Source organism: Anastrepha obliqua, chromosome 5, assembly GCF_027943255.1.
Source record: "Anastrepha obliqua isolate idAnaObli1 chromosome 5, idAnaObli1_1.0, whole genome shotgun sequence".
NCBI classification, from domain to species: Eukaryota; Metazoa; Arthropoda; class Insecta; order Diptera; family Tephritidae; genus Anastrepha; species Anastrepha obliqua.
Window position 1 is genome coordinate 8,776,443 of NC_072896.1, and position 21,272 is coordinate 8,797,714.

The window sequence follows — 21,272 nt, forward strand, 5'->3', positions numbered from 1 at the left end:
CACATTTTTTTGGTCCATCCTAATGTATAAATTTGAAATATTTTTAACTAATATTTATCCTTATCGCCAGCGCTCTTTTAATTTTCCTTCACAAATGTTCAAAAACTGTTACTTTATGCTTTATTTAAATTGAAAATCTTAACTATTTTTTTGTAGCTTTCTTGAAAGTCCCCCAAAATATGAAATGAATATTTTTAAGCGGTTAGGGGTAGTCAGAATTTTCAAATAATTGAATTTTTTTTTTTTTGCACTTTCTTAAAGTATAATATCTTAAAAATATTGTGTGAAAATTTGAAGTGAATCCGACTAATACTTTTCGAGTTATTCAACAATTAACAAAGGGCGTTCGGGAACTCCGGAATCGATAGCAAAATTTTAAATGCTTTTTTCTCAAAACTGTGTTTTTTGAACTGTTGATCACTGTAACTTAAAAACCGCTTGCTAGATTTCAATAAAATTTATACTGCTTTTGAAAAACATAAAAAAGTCGTGGCTGATCGAAGGATTTTTTTTCAAAAATTTCGATTTTTTTAAACAGTTAATTGTCGATTTTTTTCTTGAAAATCAGAAAAATATTTCCTGAGTCCGCCATATTGTAAATTTTGAAAAAAGCTTCGATCAGGTACAAGATTATCTATTAATAAAACTAATTTTTCTTGTCCGATTGATTTTGGATGAATCTCAAAGGACTTGTGATGATCACCGCAAGGGACTTCTGGAGAAACGGGCTCCACACAAAGAGCGATAAGTTTTACAATTACTAATTTTTTTTTTAAATTTTGCTAAAGTCAAGTCGAAACTGATGTATTAGTACTATGTTTTTATTTTTGTAAAATAAAGCAATTTACTAGCAAAAAAAAAACATTTGTTTTTAAATCATCATTTTTTCGGGCTACCCCTAACCCGTTAATTAATTATTCTAATTTTTTTTACTCTTTTTTGGGTAGCATCAAGGAAAAAATGGGAGCAGCAACAAGAAAAAAAAATTTTGTTTATCCACCCTAATATCTACGCATGTAAATAAATGTGAGCAATACTCTACTTTTTCCCCCTGTGCTCAAAAAAGAAAAAAAGAATTGCCGGCTATTTGCCTTACAAGCGTAATAACAGTTTCCTGGTTACATTTCTTGTGTGCCCAATTTAAATTTTCATTCGGATTTATATAAACTTGCAATAAAATAAAATTACGCTATGAGTAATTTGAGAATCATAATGCCATACAGTGACGAGTGCTGCATGGCAAGCGATTGGGGATTTCGAACATAAATAGTTTGAAAACAATTTGAATGCTAAAAAAACATTCCACTTAAATTATTAGCAATTCTTTGAGTGAGAAAAGCAATATTCATGGAAAAAATCAGTTTCCTTTTAAACACATTAATTAGCCATTGTTATTCAACATTAACCCTGAGCGATATTTAATGCAATACATTCTGCTATTGAATTAACTAAACCAAAATCCCATATGGATGCTTAAGATACTAAAGGCTTTCCGGTAGCTCCTTAGTTTGCCGTCTGCTTCTTCTCCTTCTTTAATACCTGGCTAGTCTTTTATGTCTTATACTCTTGACGTATTCCCTTAAGCCTTGGAATAAGCAAAAACGCAATTAACCAAGAAGAAAAACCAACCTCCTCACCGGAGGGACTAGTTACCTTCTTAAAAAGATCTTAGTGGTTTAAGCAACATAGTTAGATGATGGAAATCAACTGCAGTTATCACAATGGGCCTTAGGGTCACCGAATGTTTCGCCTTAGACAAGCAACCTGGCTAATCTAATCTAACCTAGTGATTTATCAAAGATTACTAGGTTATCAAACGAAGAAAACATTTTCATCACTGTCGGAGGCAGATGCCAAATTTGCAGTTAAAGAACTTAGCAAAGCGCTTAGCGGCATCAGCAGAAGTATTAGCAGTTTGTTGCCGAAGAAAAAAGCGGACGGAAACAGATTTCCTCGAACTTACAAAAATCCAAAATGCTTTTGGATTAGATTTTAAACTTTCTTCTAAGCTTGAAACATAGTTTCTATGCAAAAATTGATGCAAGTAGACGAATTTCTTATCATATCAGCAGATTCTTCAATACGCCGCCTACAAAGCATGCACCTTCGCCTTCATACCTCCGAAGTCACCACACTTCGACGGCCTGTGGGAAGCAGCAGTGAAGTCGGCCAAACATCTTCTGGTGCACACACTAGGCTACGCGCTGTTAACCGCCGAAGAAGCCGCAACGCTTCTCGTTGAAATAGAAGCAGTATTGAACTCCCGACCGCTCGCACCACTCAGCAACAACCTCAACGACGGTGAGGCGCTAACGTCAGCGCATCTGCTAATCGGTTGTCCTTCGCGAGCTTTGCCACCGGAGAAAGTACCCGACAACCCCAGCCGCTGCTTAGAGAGTTGACAGCGTGTTTGCTCTCTAAAGAGGAAGAGTAACCTTCTGGAGCTTCAGCAGCGCAGCAAATGGGTACACCCGCAGCCCAACGTTCAGCCAGGCCAACACGTCGTCGTCCACTAAGACAACGTGCCACCGCAGCAGTGGGTGCTGGGTCGCGTGGCCGCAACCATTCCCGGAGCGGACTGAAAAATTGGCGTCGCAGACATCGCAACTAGGTTGGCTGAAGTGCGATGCCCTCTCCACAAACTCGCCGTTCTACCGGCGGTGAACAAAAATGTAAAGCTGTTGAATTCCTTCAAGGTGGTCGGTGTCAAGCCAGATTCTGGCAAAAATACAAATATATTTGCTTTGTTAAATATAATGTAATTTTTGATGTATAGCTAATTAAAATTAAAAAAAAAATAATAATATCTTCACAAACCAGTGAAGATTTTTCACTCTTTATACAGAGCAGTTCGCTAACTCGAATTTTTACTGTTTTTGAATGTACGGAGAAATCATAAATTTTTGCAAATGACGTCAAATGTACATAAATCATATCTGACGCTTGTCAACTACACACCTGCACTTTAGAAGCAGACAAGCAATCGAGCGCCAAAGGCCATAATAATGATTTCCATCACTCAAAATTATTTAATTTTTTTTAGTAAAAGAGTTGTTAAAAAAAAAAGGATGATTAATTTTGCGCCACCATGTATGAGCCATACGCAGGTGAGATATTTTATGTTTGGTCGTATTTGGAAATCCAGTCATACTTTCATTCTGAAGTAAATAAATGTTACTGACGCTTTCCTACTAAGGACAGAGGTGTGATTAATATTTAATTTTTTTATCTAATTTTTTTTTAAAGCTTTAATAACAATAAAATTATTAAATAAACAAAAAAGATAACGCAGCGCTAGCAACGTTGGTTTTTAGCTGATGATATGCTTGTATGCATGCAAAATTTCAGTGCTGGGCAGATACATAAATAAAGTAAATACAGTAGGTTCTGTTTTTATGCGGCTTTTTTTTATGCGATTTTGAAATAATGTGGTTTTTTAAAAAATTAAAAAATTTTTGCTTATTTATTTATTTATTGTTGTGCGGCCTAGCCCCACTGTGTTTGCTTAGCTTCTTTTGCTGTTTTGCCGTTGCTGATGTTCTATTGTTGTTGTTATTCTAATTCTTAGTACAGTAGGTTCTGTTTTTATGCGGCTTTTTTTTATGCGGTTTTTAAATAGTGCGGTTTTTTTTTAAATTACAAAATGCATGTCGACCTATCGGGAATTGTACATATAAACAAGATTCTAAACCAGCTAAGCAAAAGCTCATCACAGATTACATCAGAAATGCTAACCCTACAAGTATGGAACCGCCTGCATAACTGTCTAGATCAGACGTGTACATTTCCTAAAGTGACGAAAGTGATTTTATGCCAAATCCTAAACGAATGCGCAACATGTGGGTATTGTCTGATTCTATTTCTGCCGTAAATTTATTTTTCGATTCTGACGTTTCTTAAATAAAGATATAATTTTCAAAAATACAATATTTTGTTTGTGCGATTTTATTTAATTATTTCAGATTCATGCGGTCTATGGAACGTATCTATAGTTATAATATGGGACTAGTGCCCTTTTTTATGCGATTTTATTACATTATTTCAGATTTATGCGGTTTTAGCATTTGAAACGTATCTATAGTTTTACTATAGAACCAGTAGCTTTTTTTATGCTGTTTTTTTTTATGCTGTTTCTTGCGGAACGTATCTACCGCATAAAAACAGAACCTACTGTACATATGCATGAATATTGCACAGTTATTTTTTTTGCTGATCTTCTATTGTTGTTGTTATTTTACTTCTAAGTATGTACGTATGTACATTGTACAGTTATTTTTTTGCTTTTGCTTGCTTGCGTGCTTTTTGAAAGAATGAAGATTATTAATCAACTGGCTGCTTAGAGAAACGGACGAGTCTTTAAATTATCAGCTGTTTTTGTGTAAGTAAAAGCGTTTTATATTCAAATTGCTTCTTAATCATTCACAATTTAATTTAAATTTTAAAGGTTATTTAACCCTGCTCACAAATGTCCAACAAAAAAGAAAAAAGGAATAGAAATGCAATTTCCCTAGAAACTAAAATTTTAATTTTGGACCGCTTAAAAGCAGGCGAACGTTATGCATCTGTTGGGAGACATTTTAAATTTGGTGAATCTACTATAAGAGCAATTAAGAAGAATGAGGCCGCAATAAGGGCATCGGTAATTAGTGGAACAGAGTTAAATGCTAAAAAAGCGTCGTATTCAAGAGGTAGTATAAAAGAAAGATTAGAGAAAATGTTATTAATTTGGTTGGAAGATTTAAACCAGAAGAGAATCCCCACAAATGGCCAACTAATTAAAGAACGAGCACTTCGATTGTATGAGCAGCTGAAAAATTCGGATCCTACTATTTCATCCAGCGATCACAACATAGCAGAGTTCTCAGCCAGTACAGGATGGTTAACTGGGTTTTTAAAGCGTAATGCATTTCATAACGTAAAGATTACCGGTGAAATTGCATCAGCAGATGATGATGAAGCTAAAAGTTTTCCAAAGAAGTTCCTCAAAATTATTGAAGATGGAGGATATAGCCCAGATCAAGTCTTTAATGCCGACGAGACTGGGCTATTTTGGAAAAAGATGCCTAGTCGTACCTATATTGCTAAATCAGAAAAATCTGCAAGCGGTTTTAAAGCAGCAAAAGATAGAGTCACCTTCTTATTTTGCAGCAATGCGTCCGGGGATCGGATATTAAAACCTTTAGTTATAAATCGATCACTAAAACCTCGATCGCTGAAGGGTAAAGACATGGCAAAACTTCCTGTTCATTGGATAGCCAACAAAAAAGCGTGGGTGACTACTGCAATTTTCACAGAATGGTTTAATCGATATTTTGTGCCGGAAGTTAAAAAATATTTGCTGGATAAAGGTCTCGAGTTCAAAGTGATTTTGCTTATCGATAACGCGCCAGGTCATCCGCATATTGAACATGCCAATGTCGAGATAGTGTTTCTCCCACCAAATACAACCAGCATTTTGCAACCATTGGACCAGGGCATTATCTGCAATTTTAAAAAACATTATCTAAAGTTCACCTTTCAGCACATTTTGGACAAGATAGAGAATGAAGGGATAACAGTTACGGATGCCTGGAAAAAATTTTCCAATTTGGACTGCATAAATCATGCTGGCTTGGCAGTTAAAGCTATAAAACCACAAACTTTAAATACTTGCTGGAAAACGGTTTGGCCAGAATGCAATCAAAGCGGAAGTCTATCAGAAGAAATATCAATATCAGAAATTATATCTTTAGGTCATGAAATTGGTGCAGAGGGGTTTGAAACATTATGCAGCGCAGATATTGATGAGCTACTTTTGGACGCAGAGCTAAATGATGAAGACTTAATGGAAATCATTGCTGGTGATTCTGGAAAAGACATCGAATCGGAAGATGAAATAACACCATTTACGTCAAATGTGAATCGAAAAGGAATTCAGATGTGCAGGGAATTAGAAAATTATTATCTGACCAATGATCCAGATACTGAGCGGGCCTTGAAATTCCAACATGAACTTAATTTATGCATGTCGACCTATCGGGAATTGTATAAACAAGATTCTAAACCAGCTAAGCAAAAACTCATCACAGATTACATCAGAAATGCTAATCCTACAAGTATGGAACCGTCTGCATCACCATCCAGATCAGACGTGTACATTTCTTCAAGTGACGGAAGGGATTTTACGCCAAGTCCTAAACGAATGCGCAACATCTGGGTATTGTCTGATTCTATTTCTGACTTAAATTTATTTTTCGATTCTGACGTTTCTTAAATAAAGGTATAATTTTCAAAAATACAATTTTTTGTTTATGCGATTTTATTTAATTATTTCAGATTCATGTGGTCTATGGAACGTATCTATAGTTATAATATGGGACTAGTGCCCTTTTTTATGCGATTTTATTACATTATTTCAGGTTTATGCGGTTTTAGCACTTTGGAACGTATCTACAATTTTACTATAGAACTAGTAGCTTTTTTTATGCTGTTTTTTTTTATGCTGTTTCTTGCGGAACGTATCTACCGCATAAAAACAGAACCTACTGTACTAAGGAAATAGCGAGTATACCAACCACCGGCTCTTTTCGGAATTAACCGTTAGCGGGTGCTTGCATTAACTGCAAGAAATAGGGGGAAATATACGAAAAGTAAGTAACTACAGCATGCCTCGTATAACTAAAATTCTCAATTAGTGAATTTCAAATATGTAAACCAAATTCAGAGTACTTTGGTACATCCTGTTATGGTTTGTGTACTCACTAGTATTCAGCTTGTTGGTACAGTAGCGTCGAAAGAGGAAGAGTGAAAAACATTTCATTGTTGCGTTTCTTGCAGAAGATTCAATTTCGGAATAGAGAGACTGAAGGAAACGTTTATGGATTTGTTAGAGAACTTTCCTTTATTGGTTATGCCATCATTTTTCAATAAGAAAGCAAAATCCACTATGGTCAGCTACATCGCGGGGTGTTGAATCGAAAAAAAAGTATAATAAACAGATGTCAAAGTTGTAGAATTTTCATTTATTAATTTTTATTCGTTCAAGGAACTTACACCCGCATGATTCTTAACTTACCAAATTATCTAACATACTTTCATTTTTATCGAATTCGGTCAGCGTTTTGTTAAAATATTCGGAATGACGCAAAATTGGACATGCAACTTTGTTTTTGAATAACTTTTTTATTAAATCGGAATAAAGGGATTTTGAGTGATGGAAATCGTTATTCTGACCTTTAGGCGCACCATGATTGACGTGCGTATTTTTAATTTTTCGGATAGGGTGATTAATTTTGCGCCACTTTGTAGTAATTTGGCAGACTAGTTCTGGACTTGTTCATGAAAATTCGAGCCTTTTAGGATAACCGATGAGTCGCTAATTGGTCCGAAAGAGAGCTTATATCTCTTTCTATTTATTTTAGCAATGGCAACATGGTTTCTCAGTAGGTGTCCTCGAACTTAAACACTGTAAATTAGCCATCTCGGTACTGTTATAGGTGTCAAATGTAGCGAGAATACGCATACAGGGTGGTACATATGTAAAGTTGCTTCTAAAAAATTTAAATCTTTATTCGATAGAGCAAACGCTCCCGTTATTTATAGAACACAGTCTCTTTCCTGTGGCTACTTCGGCTGGCTTCTCAGAAGGGTGCCCTTTTGTTTCCCCTCTTTTCCAAGACTTTGGAGAAAGTTATTGGATATATTTCACGGAAGGCTTGTTTGATATTAGCTTTAAGCGCTTACGGATCGTTCGCGTAACATCGATCCCTCAAGGCACTTCACAAAATAAGTTCTAACGGCATCAAATCCCAGATCAAACAAGATCCCGCAGTCGAAGTGTAACCAATTAAAAAGGTCCTAAATTTCGTTTGGAAAATTACTTTTATTCAATTCAAAGTAATAAAGAGCGAAAATAATATAAAATTAAGAATCAATTTACTTCTGCTCGATATGACCACCTTTCGCCTGGACTATGGTCTTGAGACGGTCCAGAAACGAATTGCAGGCTGCCCGAGTTTGCCTTGCAGGTATTTCGGCCCACTCGCGGACAGTGACTTTTTTCAGCCCCTCGAGACTGGTGAATCTATTAGTTCGGACCTTGATTTCCAAAATGGCCCAAGAGAATAATCCATCGAATTCACGTCTGGTGAATTTGAGAGCCACTGTGTGGACGTTATGAAGTTCGAAACGTTGTTTTTTAGCCATCCTTGGTTCACTTGAGCTTTGTGAGACGGTGCCGAGTCCCGTCGAAATGTCCATGGTCTGTAATATTTGTTTGCTCACGGCTTCAAAGCAACTATCCAGAATACTTTCCCGATAATATTTCGCATTTACCTTAACGCCAGGCTCGATGAAAACGATGGGTGAGCGCCCATCTGCTGTTACAGCGGCCCAAACCATTACTTGTGGCGCCTGCTGCCTCCTGGTGGCCAATCGTTGACTCAAATTCTCGTATGAACAGTCAGTCATACGTTTCGTTTGGGAGTTTACAAGTTTCTCAATTTGAAAAATTTTCTCGTCAGAAAACACAATGTTCGGAAATTGACCGCTTGCCGCCAAGCGAAGCAACTCCTTCGCTCTCTCAATTCTGACTAGTTGCTGCTTTGGTGTGAGATCATGCGCCTTTTGGATCTTGTAAGGCTTGACTTTGAGATAATTTTTCAGTATGCTATGTGCTATGGAGCTACGGTTTCCAGATGCTGGACTTTTGCTTATGAACCTGGCCGCCATGATGAAACTGGGCTTCGTCAGAAAAGATGATTTTGTATTTTTTTTTTCAATAAACGAAATGGGCCAGACAACATAGACCTTCGAAATAAGTTTGCAATATTACTTTACAACTTTGCTCAAGCCTAAATCAATCAATTTCGTTCCGCGGTTATATCAAATGGACTTTCTGTCAAGATAACCAGAGAGCAATAGCTATCACTATCAAAATAGCATGTGATTAAAATAATGCCTAATGGGGGTCCTGGACTTTAAATTTTAATTAACTGACACTCGATTCAGTGGAAGCGAAGTTATTGCGTCCAAAGAGTCAGTGTATTTGTGTCATCGGTACAAAAATGAGTTTAGAACAAAGAGCTGATATCAATTTTTTTTTAATCGGTAAACGTTTGCCAAAACATTTGATTTTATGAAAAAATTTTATGGCGATGATTATCTATCTCGTGCCAGAGTTCATGAGCAGTTCGCTTCAGAGATGGTTGTGAGGACATAAGTGACAATGAACATACGGGCCGCCCAAAATCAATAATCATCGAAAACTCTATCGAAATTGTTCGTAGATTTTCAAAAAGGAACCGAAATCATCACTGAAATTCATGGAATCGAACTTGAATATCTCCAAAACATCAATTTATCGGATTATAACCGATAATTTGGGCTTACAAAAGGTCTGTGCACGTTTCATTCCGCACAAATTAAATGAGAATCAAAAATTGCTCAGAATTCAACATTCGAAAGACCTCATTAAAGAGGCGAGAAAAGACGGGAACTTTCTCTACAACATTATAACTGGTGATGATTTGTGGTGTTGCCAACATGAACCTGAAACTAATCGTAAAAATGCCGAATGGAAGGTCTCAGACGAGCCACCACCCAAAAAATCGGGTTTGGAGAAGTCAAAAGTCGAGCCGATGCTGATTTGTTTTTACGATTCCAAGAGAATTGTTCACAAGGAGATCGTGCCAATGGGCCTAACCGTCAATGGAATTCTTTATCTTGACGTTTTGAAGCGTTTGCTGCATCAAATCCGTCGTATTCGCCCTGAGTACCGCGAAGGAGGAAGCTGGCGCTTATTGCATGATAATGCACCATCTCATCGATCCACTTTTGTGACTGATTGTTTTGACTAGAAATCCAATCATTCACCGCATTCGCCTGATATGGCTCCCTGTGGCTTCTACCTATTCGGAAAATTGCATTTGGCCATGAAAGGAAAATGTTTTGCGTACGTAGAGGCCATCTAAAAGACTTGTACCGACATCCTGAAGGACATTCCTGAATCACTCTTCCGAAAAGCTTTTAGATCGCGCAAAACAGTGTATCGAGGCCAAAGGGGACTATTTTGAATAAATAAACTCGAAGCTATCAGAACAAAGCTCCTGTCATTTCTATTTTAGCTCAGTCTTGTTTATTGTGGACTTCACCTTGTAGGTATTTCTATTGAAATGTAGAACATTTATGTATTTTCAATATGAGCTGAATCGGACCATAAATAGGACTTTTCGAAATATTTCGACTCAAGCGCCACCTGCTGAGTAATATTTTCGGGATAAACAGCAACAGCAACAGGGGATAAACTATAACTTCCCCAGAAAGTTCCTCTATTTAGCAGTAAAAGTTTCGTCGAATTCGGATCATCCGTAGCGAAGATCAACGATTTCAAACAAATAACCTGACAAAAAGATTTAATTTTATGAGCCGCTCACAATTTCGTCTAAAATAATATTTTTTGTTAATTTTTCCAATGTACAGGCAGGACAGTCCAACCGTTTCATTATAAAGGGTGGTTAAATTTCAAGGGCCGATGTTGAATGTGAATCACAACTAAACGTCAAGCTTTTTCTGCATTTCATTTGACATTTTGCAATTTCAGACTAACTTAATTTAAACCATGGAAAAATACACAATCGAGCAATGGTCAGAATGGTGGCAGGAAATGGCAACAGTGAATGACCAATTTTCGAAGAAAATCATCTTCAGATATGAGGCACATTTTCACCTCAGTGGATTCGTCAATAAGCAGAATTGCCGCATTTGGGCGAATGATAATCCAAGAGTGATTGTCGAAAAACCAATGCACCACAAAGAGTGACTGTTTGGTGCGGTTTATGGGCCGGCGGCATCATTGGGTTGTATTTTTTCCAAGGCCGTTACTGTGAATAGTGTTCGCTATCGTGAGATGATAACGAACTTTTTATAGCCCGAATTGGAAGAGAAGGATGTGGACGACATGTGGTTTCAACAGGACGGTGCTACTTATCACACAGCTAATAAAACAATGGCTCTTTTGCGCGAAAAATTTAATGGCCGAATAATCTGACGTCGCGGTGATGTCAATTGGCCGCCCGGATCATGTGATTTGACACCGTTGGACTTCTTTCTTAGGGGTTATATGAAAGAAAAGGTATACGTTGATAAGCCAGCAACAATTCAAGAGCTAAAGGAAGTGATAATTCGGCACATTAACGGCATAGAACCTCAATTATGCCTCAGCGTCATCGAAAAATTGGACCATCGGATGTAGGTGTGCCGCCGAGGCCGCGGCAGCCATTTGGCCGATATTTTGTTTTATACGTAATTGAGCCATACCAGTATTATCATAATAAAGAGAAATGAGAATAATTGCCTAAAAAATTGTATTTTATTCAAAATCAACACCGGCCCTTGAAACTTAACCACCCTTTATCTCGACTCGGGCGACTCCTAAAATTCGCAAACAGTACGCGCATCTTGAGTGATGCATATTTTCGCTAAATGGGACTCTGATCTGGTATCGCTACGGACCAAAGTGGTATCTGTGTGGCTTCGGCCAGCCAGTATAACCTATCCTAACCCACGTAGTATAGATTGCCTAAGAAATACCCAAAAAAATTAGTTTTTATAAATAAATACACAAAATGTAATTTTTCAATAATTTTATATGCTTTATTCACTTTATTTTTGGTTCACGTATTGTTTTTGGTTTTCATATACTTATGCATTGTTTATTTAGTATAATATAATAATTCGTGTATTTTGTTAAGGTTAATAGCTTTTTGTTGTTTTTCTATCTTCAGCAAAGTTTATCTTGGTTGGTTTCTGAGCGACGCCAATATCTTCGTGGCGGTTTTCTCTTCACTAAAATAATTGAAAAAAAAAAAAATGGAAAAAAACGTAAAAATATGCCGTTGAGAACTAAAAATATTTGTGAAATTTTTAATGCTGTAGCTGAAATTTTAATTCACGAATTGGAATATTAATAATAAAATATCAAAAAAAAAAAAAAAATAAATAAATAAAAAAAATCAAACCGAAGTGAAATTATTTTTTGTTATGAGTAAAATTTCAGTCGATTTTTGGTCGAAACAGTACCAACTTCTTAATTTGCTTTTCAAGTCCTACTATTTCTCGTTCATAAGTACATAGCAAAATTATTCAACTATGGCGACCAAATGTAAACAGATACCTATGGCACACCTCAAAGAACTTGATTTCCGCAAAACACAAGAGAATGGAGTTTCTAGTACTGCGAACGAATTTGAAAAAGTTTTAAGCGAGGTTTTGGTAACGAGTAAGTCACGAGGAACTAACTCACAAGTGAAATTCTGGATTATGATGAAGCAGACGAGTGCGCGAGTGACTTGGCGAATCAAGTCCAAGCACACAATCTTTTTCGGGTTTACTGTTTTCAGCCTGGAAATTCAACGTAGAATCTCTCTTGCCAACAAGTGCTACTTTGGACTAAGTAGGCAATTGAGTAGTAAACTCCCCTCTCGACGAACAAACCTAACACTCTACAAGGCTCTCATCATGCCCGCCCTAACGTATGGCGCAGAAGCTTGGACGATGACAACATCCGATGAAGCGACGCTTGGAGTGTTTGAGAGAAAGATTGTGCGTAAGATTTTTGGACCTTTACACCTTGGCAACGGCGAATATCGCAGGCGATGGAACGATGAGCCGTATGAACTTTACGACGACATAGACATAGCGCAGCGAATAAAGATCCAGCGGCTACGTTGGCAGGGTCATGTCGTCCGAATGGATACAAACGGTCCGGCTTTGAAAGTATTCGATGCAGTACCAGCTGGTGGAAAAGGAAGGCCTCCTGCGCTGCGGAGACTTGCATCCTGACCTCAAATTGCCATCTGACTGTCACCAATTATAAAGAGTGTTTCCAAAGGATGGTTTCCAAAATGTTACATCTTCTTGAACCACAATGGAATTATGCTGAAGCATACATGGGCCAATTAACCACAGTACCAGGTGAAAGTTGCTATAATTCCAAATATGCCAGTACTCGGCAAATTCTTCAGATATGTAGACCTCACTCTAGAGCCGTAACGGAGCCACAGATCTTTCGAATTTTATATTCGGTTATCTCAAAAGGTTCCAATAATAGCTGAGAAACTTTTATAGCCTTTCTATGGAAGTCTTTTATGGTGCCTTGATGGAAATACTCCAAAAATGAGTCTATTCATTTAAACACTGAACTCCATTCCGTGTTTTTTTTTCTATTTTAACTGGCTGATATTTAGTTTCAGGAGCTGTTAACTCTAAAAGCAGCCCACGATCAATGGAGAAAATATGGAGATTAATCATTATTGGTATTTCATTTCATTGTTAGTCATCCAATTCTTTCTTCGCTAGCAAAGTTTAGCTGGTTGAATTGATATCTAGACGTGGCTGAAGCTGAACCGGTAATAAACATTAGGTGTATACTTCTTATAAACCGATGACATCGCTACTACCATCGAAGTGCTCATAGCGCAATCTCCATTACTTAATACGTAAGCTTTCTGCGAAGAAACGATCCCAAATGTTCTCTGGTTACTGTACGAGTCAGTTAATCCTTTCTACAACTAATTTAGCCTTCATATATTTGGACTTTATTTTTAGCCACTAGCAATGTGATGATGAATATTGACTTAAAGGTATTGATGAGATGCATCAGGTATATTGGGTTCTGGTTCCAAAGAAAAATGTTAGCCAAATATACCTCTATCTTCAGCCTTGGTGAGGTGTGCCTTCAGCGGATGCCAATTCACGTTAACCTGAGGCATAGGCTCAGTGTTGCTCAATAGGAACGTGATTGTGTTTGTGATTAACTGAGACCTGTTTGAGTTTCTAATGCATGGTTTTTTTTTTAAATATGTAAAACAACTATTAACTCCTTTTAAAAGTAAAATAGCTTTAGTTGTTAATTAATAAACGTATTTTAATTATTAATTAATTTGAGAAATGGAATTCTTCTTCTTCTTAAAAAAAAAACAAATTTTATATAAAAAATTGTCCATCTTCAAAAAACAAAAGTAAAATATAGAAAATATGCGTAATAATTCTAAGATCTCACAAAAAAAAAAACTGAAAATAATACTAATCATGTAAAAAAAGTTAATTCAATGCTTCCGTCCTTTTTTTTCATAATCACTTAAATTATGAAATGAAAATTGCTTATTAGTTGCAATTGCACAACGTTTCTAAAAAATTAATCAGAAATTAATAAAAAATATTTTGCGCCACTTCAAAACCAATATTTTCTCTTAGCTCAATTATTTTGCCATACTAAAAGTTGCGGCATCAAATTTCACCAACCATTTTTGGAATTTTTCAATATTCCAGCTTCTTCTTTGCCTTTGTTTGCACAAATTTGTTTTTGTTGATAATTCGTTTTCTCTTACCTCTTCAGCTAATAATAATTTTTAATAATTTGTTCATTAGTTATAAACTATAAACTACACACACACATAAGAGAGAAAAGTGTTTGGTTTCTTATTTAATGTTTTTTTTTTTTGCTTTGTTTTGGTTTGGAATTTTTTTTGGTTTCTTTGCTTTTTTGGTTTAATTTTTGTGTTTTTTTTTTTGGATTTATTTTTTTTGTTTTTCACTCTATGAGTATTCATTAATTTTTTATTCTATTTATTTGTATTTCTAGTGTTGTCGTGTTGGTTTTCCTTCATTTGTTATCCTACATTTTTTAATTTGTTAAATATTTATTTACTTGTTTCTTGCTTGTGTCTCATCCTACCACCAACTTTTTTTTTAAATACTAATAATATAATTTTTTATTTATTAATTTTTTTCATTGTCTTTGCCACTCTTGCTGTGCAGATGCTATTTATTTTTTATTTTTTTTCTTTTATAAAGAATTTTTTTTTTCAATTACGCTAGTTCACATGATTTCTCTTTTAACGGTATTTACTCAATCTTTGTTCTCATCCACACTTTAGGTATTTGCTTTTAAATTTTTCGTTTTTGTTGATGATATGCAAATAAGACGAAACCTTTGCGGAAGATTTTCGCTTAACTCAAAAAAAAAGGATTTAATCAAATTTTTTTATAAATTTTATAAATTTTTTTTAATATACAATTATTTATAAAAAAATTTGATTTAATTTGTTTATTTAATTTAATGAAAATTTTTTATGAATAATTTAAGTTTTATAAATTTAAAGTTTTATTTTATAAAATAATTTTTTGTGAGAAAAAATATTTTCAAAAATTTTTTATAAAAAAATATTTTTATCATTTAGAAATGAAAAAAAAAACATTTTTAAAAAACTTAATTCTTATAAAAAAATGCATAAAATTTAGTCATTTTAAAAAAATTTGATTTAATTTAGTTATTTCATTTTATGAAAATTTTTTATGAATAATAACATGAATAATTTAAATTTTATAAATTTAAAGTTTCCTATATCATTTAGGAATAAACAGAAAAACAATACTTTTAAAAAACTTAATTCTTATAAAAAAAATTTATAAAATTTTATTTTTATAAAAAATATATCGTTCTAAAAATTTAGAAAAAAATTTATGAATAATTTAAACTTTATAAATTTAAAGTTTTTTTTAAAAAATAACTTTTTGGGAGAAAAAATTTTTTCAGAAATTTTTTATAAAAAAATATTTATATCATTTAGAAATTAACAAAAAAAAACATTTAAAAAAAATCGAATTTTTATAAAAAAATTAATAAAATTTTATTTTCTAATCTTTTTATGAATAATTTAAATTTTATAAATTTAAAGTTTTTTTATAAAATAACTTTTTACAAGAAATAATGTTTTCAAAATTTTTTATAAAAAAATATTTATATCCTTTAGAAATTAACAAAAAAAACAACATTTTGAAAAAATCGAATTTTTATAAAAAAGTTTATAAAATTTTATTTTTATAAAAAAATATGTCTTTCTAAAAAATTTCGAAAAATTTTTTATGAATAATTTAACTTTCATAAATTTAAAGTTTTTTATAAAATAACTTTTTGTGAGAAAGAGTTTTCAAACATTTTTTATAAAAAAATATTTATTTCATTTAAAAATGAAGAACAAGAACAACATTTTTAGATAACTTTATACTTATAAAAAAAAATATGTCTTTCTTCTTTTTCAAAAAAATTTCGAAAATACTTCCAAAATGTATGGTACTTTCTAAGCTATAAAATAAAATCAAATTTATTAAAAATTAAAAAAAAAAAAATTAAACAAACTCTTTTACTGCAAGCAATGAATATTTTTCTATTTACTTCTTTTGCTTCCATTATAGAAAATTTAATTTTTTCTTCTAACTCTTTTTCAGCGCACACTTTGTTTTTTTCTCAACTTCTCTCACATTTATATACTATTTTTATTATTAAGTATTTATTATGTTTTAACAATTTCAACAATTTAATTTTCAAATTTCAGTTTTTCAATTTCGTTTCAGTCTTTCCAAAATGTATAGCCAAAATTTTTATCGCAACACTACCCCCGAAATACATATACATATATTTATTAGCACAGATACGAGTTTATTTGTTTTTATTACTTACTTTGTTTTTTAAGAAAAATTTCATAACACATAATCCTTTATTAAAAAAAAGTTTGAGGTGGCTTAGATTTTATTTTACTCTTTCACATTTCTTTGTATCCCTTCTACTTAATATGATTTTGCATTTTTACTTTTTGTGGCTCTGCAGAAATGACAAGTAAAGTTGTTGTTTTTTAATTTTTCAAACAGTTGTGTGAAAATTTCTAATAAATCACTTTATAGCTATTGGCTTTGAATATTTCTTGTTGCACGGTTTTTTTTTTTATTTTTATTCTTCTCTATTTTGGATTATTGTATTCCTTTGCATATTTTGATTTGGTGAGTTTGTGCTTAAAATATATTTGAAAACATATTTGTTGGCAATTGAAAAATCTCTATTCCGTATTGGTAAAAGAATTTTGAAAATATTTTTGTCTTTTTCAAATGTCTGAAATCCTGTGATGGTGAATGGCCTCTGAAAAAGGGACGGAATATCTGGACCCTCAACAGAGAAGATCTTTCCAACGGATAAATCTACGAGACTTCCATGGATTAGACGATAAGCTACTTCCTAATAGAAAGAAATAAAATTTACCAATTCGTATATCTCACTATATCTCAGTTTCCAATTAGAGTTTGATAAGAAAGTATTCATGATCGATATAGACGGAGAAAAGAGAAAAAGGAAACAGAGCTGCAAAAGGAGGGATGTAAAGCTTTCCCAAATTTATTTGAAGATCCGTCAGAACTTGATTGCTGCTTGGCTATCAGTTTTGATGATAAGGTCCGTATTTTTGTACCAATTTTAAAGAAACAATTGATATTTTCAGAAAAAGTTGGTGGTACTAAAAGTTACTGAAATCTTTAAAAAATTTTAATTTATGCTTCAAAAAAGATTTGGAAATTTTTCAATCACCACCAAAAAGTTTTACTCATTAGCGCATCTTCAAGTTAGTATTAAATGTTTTTTTAGTGCCAAACCATGAACGAACGCATAGTTTACATTTATGTATGTAAGTATGTATGTATGTATGTATGTATGTAGGTGTTTACTTGTAATGCGCTTATTGTGAATTGGTCTGTAATGAATTGCTCACTGAAGTTGCTTATGTGGGTGGTTTGCATACAGGCATTTTTGTTAATATACACGCATATGTTTGTGTATGTGTTGCGGTGACTGTGGGATAAATACGTATGCATATTCATGTTAATAATTAAATATTTTTTATTGAAAAAAAGTTTAATGATTCTTTCTAATATTTCTTCATGTTCATTATTAAATGCATTTGAGTTATTTTTGCTGTTTTCCTACTCCAACAGAAAATTAGATAATGTTTTTTTTATCCACCTTTGTTGTAGCTTTTTCGGTATTAAAAACTGTTAAAGCTCAACAGCTGCTTCCGTCAAACTGCTTCTTTTCATTTTACGTCCACAACAATTTTTATTTTGCAAATTCGCTTTTATTTTAAACCTTGATTTGGTATTTGCGTTTTTTGTTTTTTTTCTTTTTCATATAAGTTCCTACAATATTTAAATATCTATTGCATAATTAAATTTTATTTGATAATTTGTGCTTGCATTTTCCTTAAAGGAGTTAGTTTGGTTTTACTACTACACTTGCATTCATATACATATGTATCTATGTATGTATGTATGCGTGTATGCAAGTTTGTATGCTAATTCTCATATGATTTTTGTTTAACGTAGACATCGAAAATTTGAAAATTTTATTTGAAATTATTATTGTGTTTAATTATTTCTTCTTTAGTTGTTTTTTATCATATTTTTATTAAATATTTTTTGCGTCAAACTGAACCTTTTTGTCTTCATACCTGCATATATTTATATCTATGCTTGCAAAGGGCGGTCAAAAGTTGTGTATACTCATTGCTAAGATCATGACTAATTTTCCAGCTTTCAGGAAAATTTTTATAACAAAATTATTAACACGTTTAACCCTCTAATGCACAGAAATGCCGCGGACATGTGTTTTTAATCCCAATTACTTTAATGGCATCAGTTCTTTTCCACTCAGCTTCGTGTTGAGAGGTATTTTTTTAACAGAAAAGATAGAAAAAGATTAACTAATTACGATAACTTATCGCCTGTGGAATGTGAAAAGTCAACAGATATCAAAAAAAAAAATCGAAAAAAAATGAAAAAAACGAAAAAAATAAATAAATAAAAAAATATGTAGTGGACTTTTTCGATTTGCTTGAGAACCTCCAAAAATACTTGCACTATACCTATAGCCTCAATAAAAGTATACAAATTTCTAATTCAGTAATAGTTTATTTAATAGAAAAAAAAACAAAAGAAATATTAAATATAAAACCAAAAACAAAAAATATAAATAAAAAAATAAAACCAAAAAAATATAAATAAAAACAAAAAATAATAAAAATGTAAATTAATTAGAAACACAGGCAGGTTTTACATTATTTTAGCTGTCATTCCGACTATGACCGATAACACAAAGCTGACTTCAGATTAATAAAAAAGTAAAACAATATAAAATAACAACAAAGAAAAATATAAATAAAAAACTAAACATATAAAGATAAATTTAAGTATTTTGCAAATTAGAAACACACACAGGCTTTCCACTATTCTAGCTGCCGTTCATCCTGTAACTGAAATCGCAAAGCTGACTTCAGAGTCAAAAATCAAAATAAATAAAAATGAAAATAAATTAAAATCTCAAAAAACAAAAATAATAAAAAAAGGTAAGCAAAAAAAAAATAAAGAAAAAATTAAATACATAAAATAAATAAAGGAGCTTTGTGAATTAGAAATGTAGACAAACTTTACGTTATTTTAGCTATCATTCAGACTACAACAGACTACAAAAAATAAATAAAAAAAGTATAAGTAAAAGTATGGTTAAATTTCAAGGGCCGATGTTGAATGTGAACTACACCTAAACGTTACGCTTTTTTCTGCATCTAATTTAATATTTTTCAATTTCAGATTAACTCAATTTGAACCATGGAAAGATACACAATCGAGCAACGCGTTAAAGTTATTCAGGCTTATTATGAAAACGGGTGTTCAAATCAAAATGCATATCGCGCACTTCGTGAAGAAAATCATCTTCAGTGATGAGGCACATTTTCACCTCAGTCGATTCTTCAATAAGCAGAATTGCCGCATTTGGGCGAATGATAATGCAAGAGTGATTGCCGAAAAACCAACGCATCCACAAAGAGTGACTGTTTGGTGCGGTTTATGGGCCGGTGGCATCATTGGGCCGTATTTTTTCCAAAATGAGGCCGGTCAGGCAGTTACTGTGAATAGTGTTCGCTATCGTGAGATGATAACGAACTTTTTATGGCCCGAATTGGAAGATATGGATGTGTACGATATGTGGCTTCAGCAAGACGCTGCCACTTGTCACACAGCTAACGAAATAATGGCTTTTTTGTGCGAAAAATTTGATTGCGGAATAATCTCACGTCGCGGCGATGTCAATTGGCCGCCAAGATCATGTGATTTGACACCGTTCAACTTCTTTCTTAGGGGTTATTTGAAAGAAAAGGTGTACGTCAATAAGCCAGAAACGATTCAAGAACTAAAGGATGAGATAATTCGGCACATTAATGGCATAGAATCTCAATTATGCCTCAGCGTCATCGAAAATTTGGACCATCGGATGGAGGTGTGCCGCCGGGGCCGCGGCGGCTATTTGGCGGATATTTTTTTCATACGTAATTGAGCCATACCAATATTATCATAAGAGAAATGACAATAATTTCCTAATTGTATTTTATTCAAAATCAACACCGGCCCTTGAAACTTAACCACCCTTTACAAATAAAAAATTAAATATATAAAACAACAATTTAGGCATTTTGTAAATTAGAAACACAGACAGGCTTTACATTAGTTTAGCTGCCGCAACGCAAACCTGGCTTGAGATTCATGTTTCTCGGTCCAAAATAATCAAACAAAACAAAAAAAAAAGTAATGAACTTTCCACTCGCAGCGATTTATGCATTACGTGTTAGAGGGTTAAGCACTAAAACTCAGTTTATTAATTATGTCTGTGTAGTTGTAAAGGGTTTTTTGCAGTATATTAAAAAAAAATTAAATGTAGAATTAAAATCTCAAAATTTTTTTTTGGTTCCTCATGAATCACATACATTCCGATCTACCCATTTGCATTGGTTGGTGAAAATTCAAATTAAGATACTCTTTCCCCAACTCCTACTCATACTTAAACACTCAGGGGCAATAAAATAGGTGTGCGGCCAATTATTTTAACCAGTTTAGACTTTTTTATTTTTGTATTGGTTTATTTAAAGTCTATTAATTTTTATAAAAGTTTACATTATATAACAAAATCCGTTAAACTTTTTCTTCGAACTTTGCACAAAAATTATGAAAATTTTGCAAATTTTTAACGTAAGTCCAAATTTTTATATAAAATTTTTAAAATAATTTTTGGTATGCAGTTTTATTACCCATTGAATTTAGTTTACTAAAATGTAAGTTGCAAGTGATAACAAAATCCTGTTGATTTTTGAAACATTTTTTGTGGACAGTGTCATGCATTGACTACCAGTTTTTGTCTGGATAAGTTTTTCATAAGTAAGGAAATGACTAAACCAAATCGTCCATAAATTTAATTATACGAATGATTAATTTTATTTAAATTTAATTATATAAATGATTAAATTTTAATTATAAAAATGATTAAATTTAAAAGATTAAAATTAAACATAATTTTTTCTTTGAAGAGTGTAAAAGGTAAACTGAATTTCTATTTCTACTTTCTTTTGCTTCTTTCAAATTTC

General features: G+C 33.0%; 2 protein-coding genes across 2 annotated transcripts in view; one reads left to right on the forward strand and one right to left on the reverse strand.

Annotated features, from left to right (window-relative positions):
• Nucleotides 1–4,714: 4,714 nt before the first annotated feature.
• Nucleotides 4,715–6,787, forward strand: LOC129247359 (tigger transposable element-derived protein 1-like). The gene is made up of 2 exons (XM_054886471.1): nt 4,715–5,896; nt 6,704–6,787. The coding sequence occupies exons 1-2, from the start codon at nt 4,715–4,717 to the stop codon at nt 6,785–6,787; spliced, it is 1,266 nt and encodes a 421-aa protein (XP_054742446.1).
• Nucleotides 6,788–11,606: 4,819 nt separating this feature from the next.
• The window catches only part of LOC129247500 (uncharacterized), a 77,693-nt gene continuing 68,027 nt past the window's right edge, over nt 11,607–21,272 (reverse strand). Inside the window, exon 7 of the transcript XR_008582560.1 lies at nt 11,607–11,823. The gene's annotated coding sequence lies outside the window, so the exon portion shown is untranslated. The remainder of the gene's footprint in view (nt 11,824–21,272) is intronic.

Excerpts from the sequence above, each read along its gene's own strand:
- LOC129247359 (XM_054886471.1), top strand. The coding sequence starts at position 4,715 with ATGTTATTAATTTGGTTGGAAGATTTAAACCAGAAGAGAATCCCCACA. Across the intron at positions 5,897-6,703 it reads TAACACCATTTACGTCAAAT|AGTACTTTGGTACATCCTGT; the intron begins GTGAATCGAAAA and ends AACCAAATTCAG.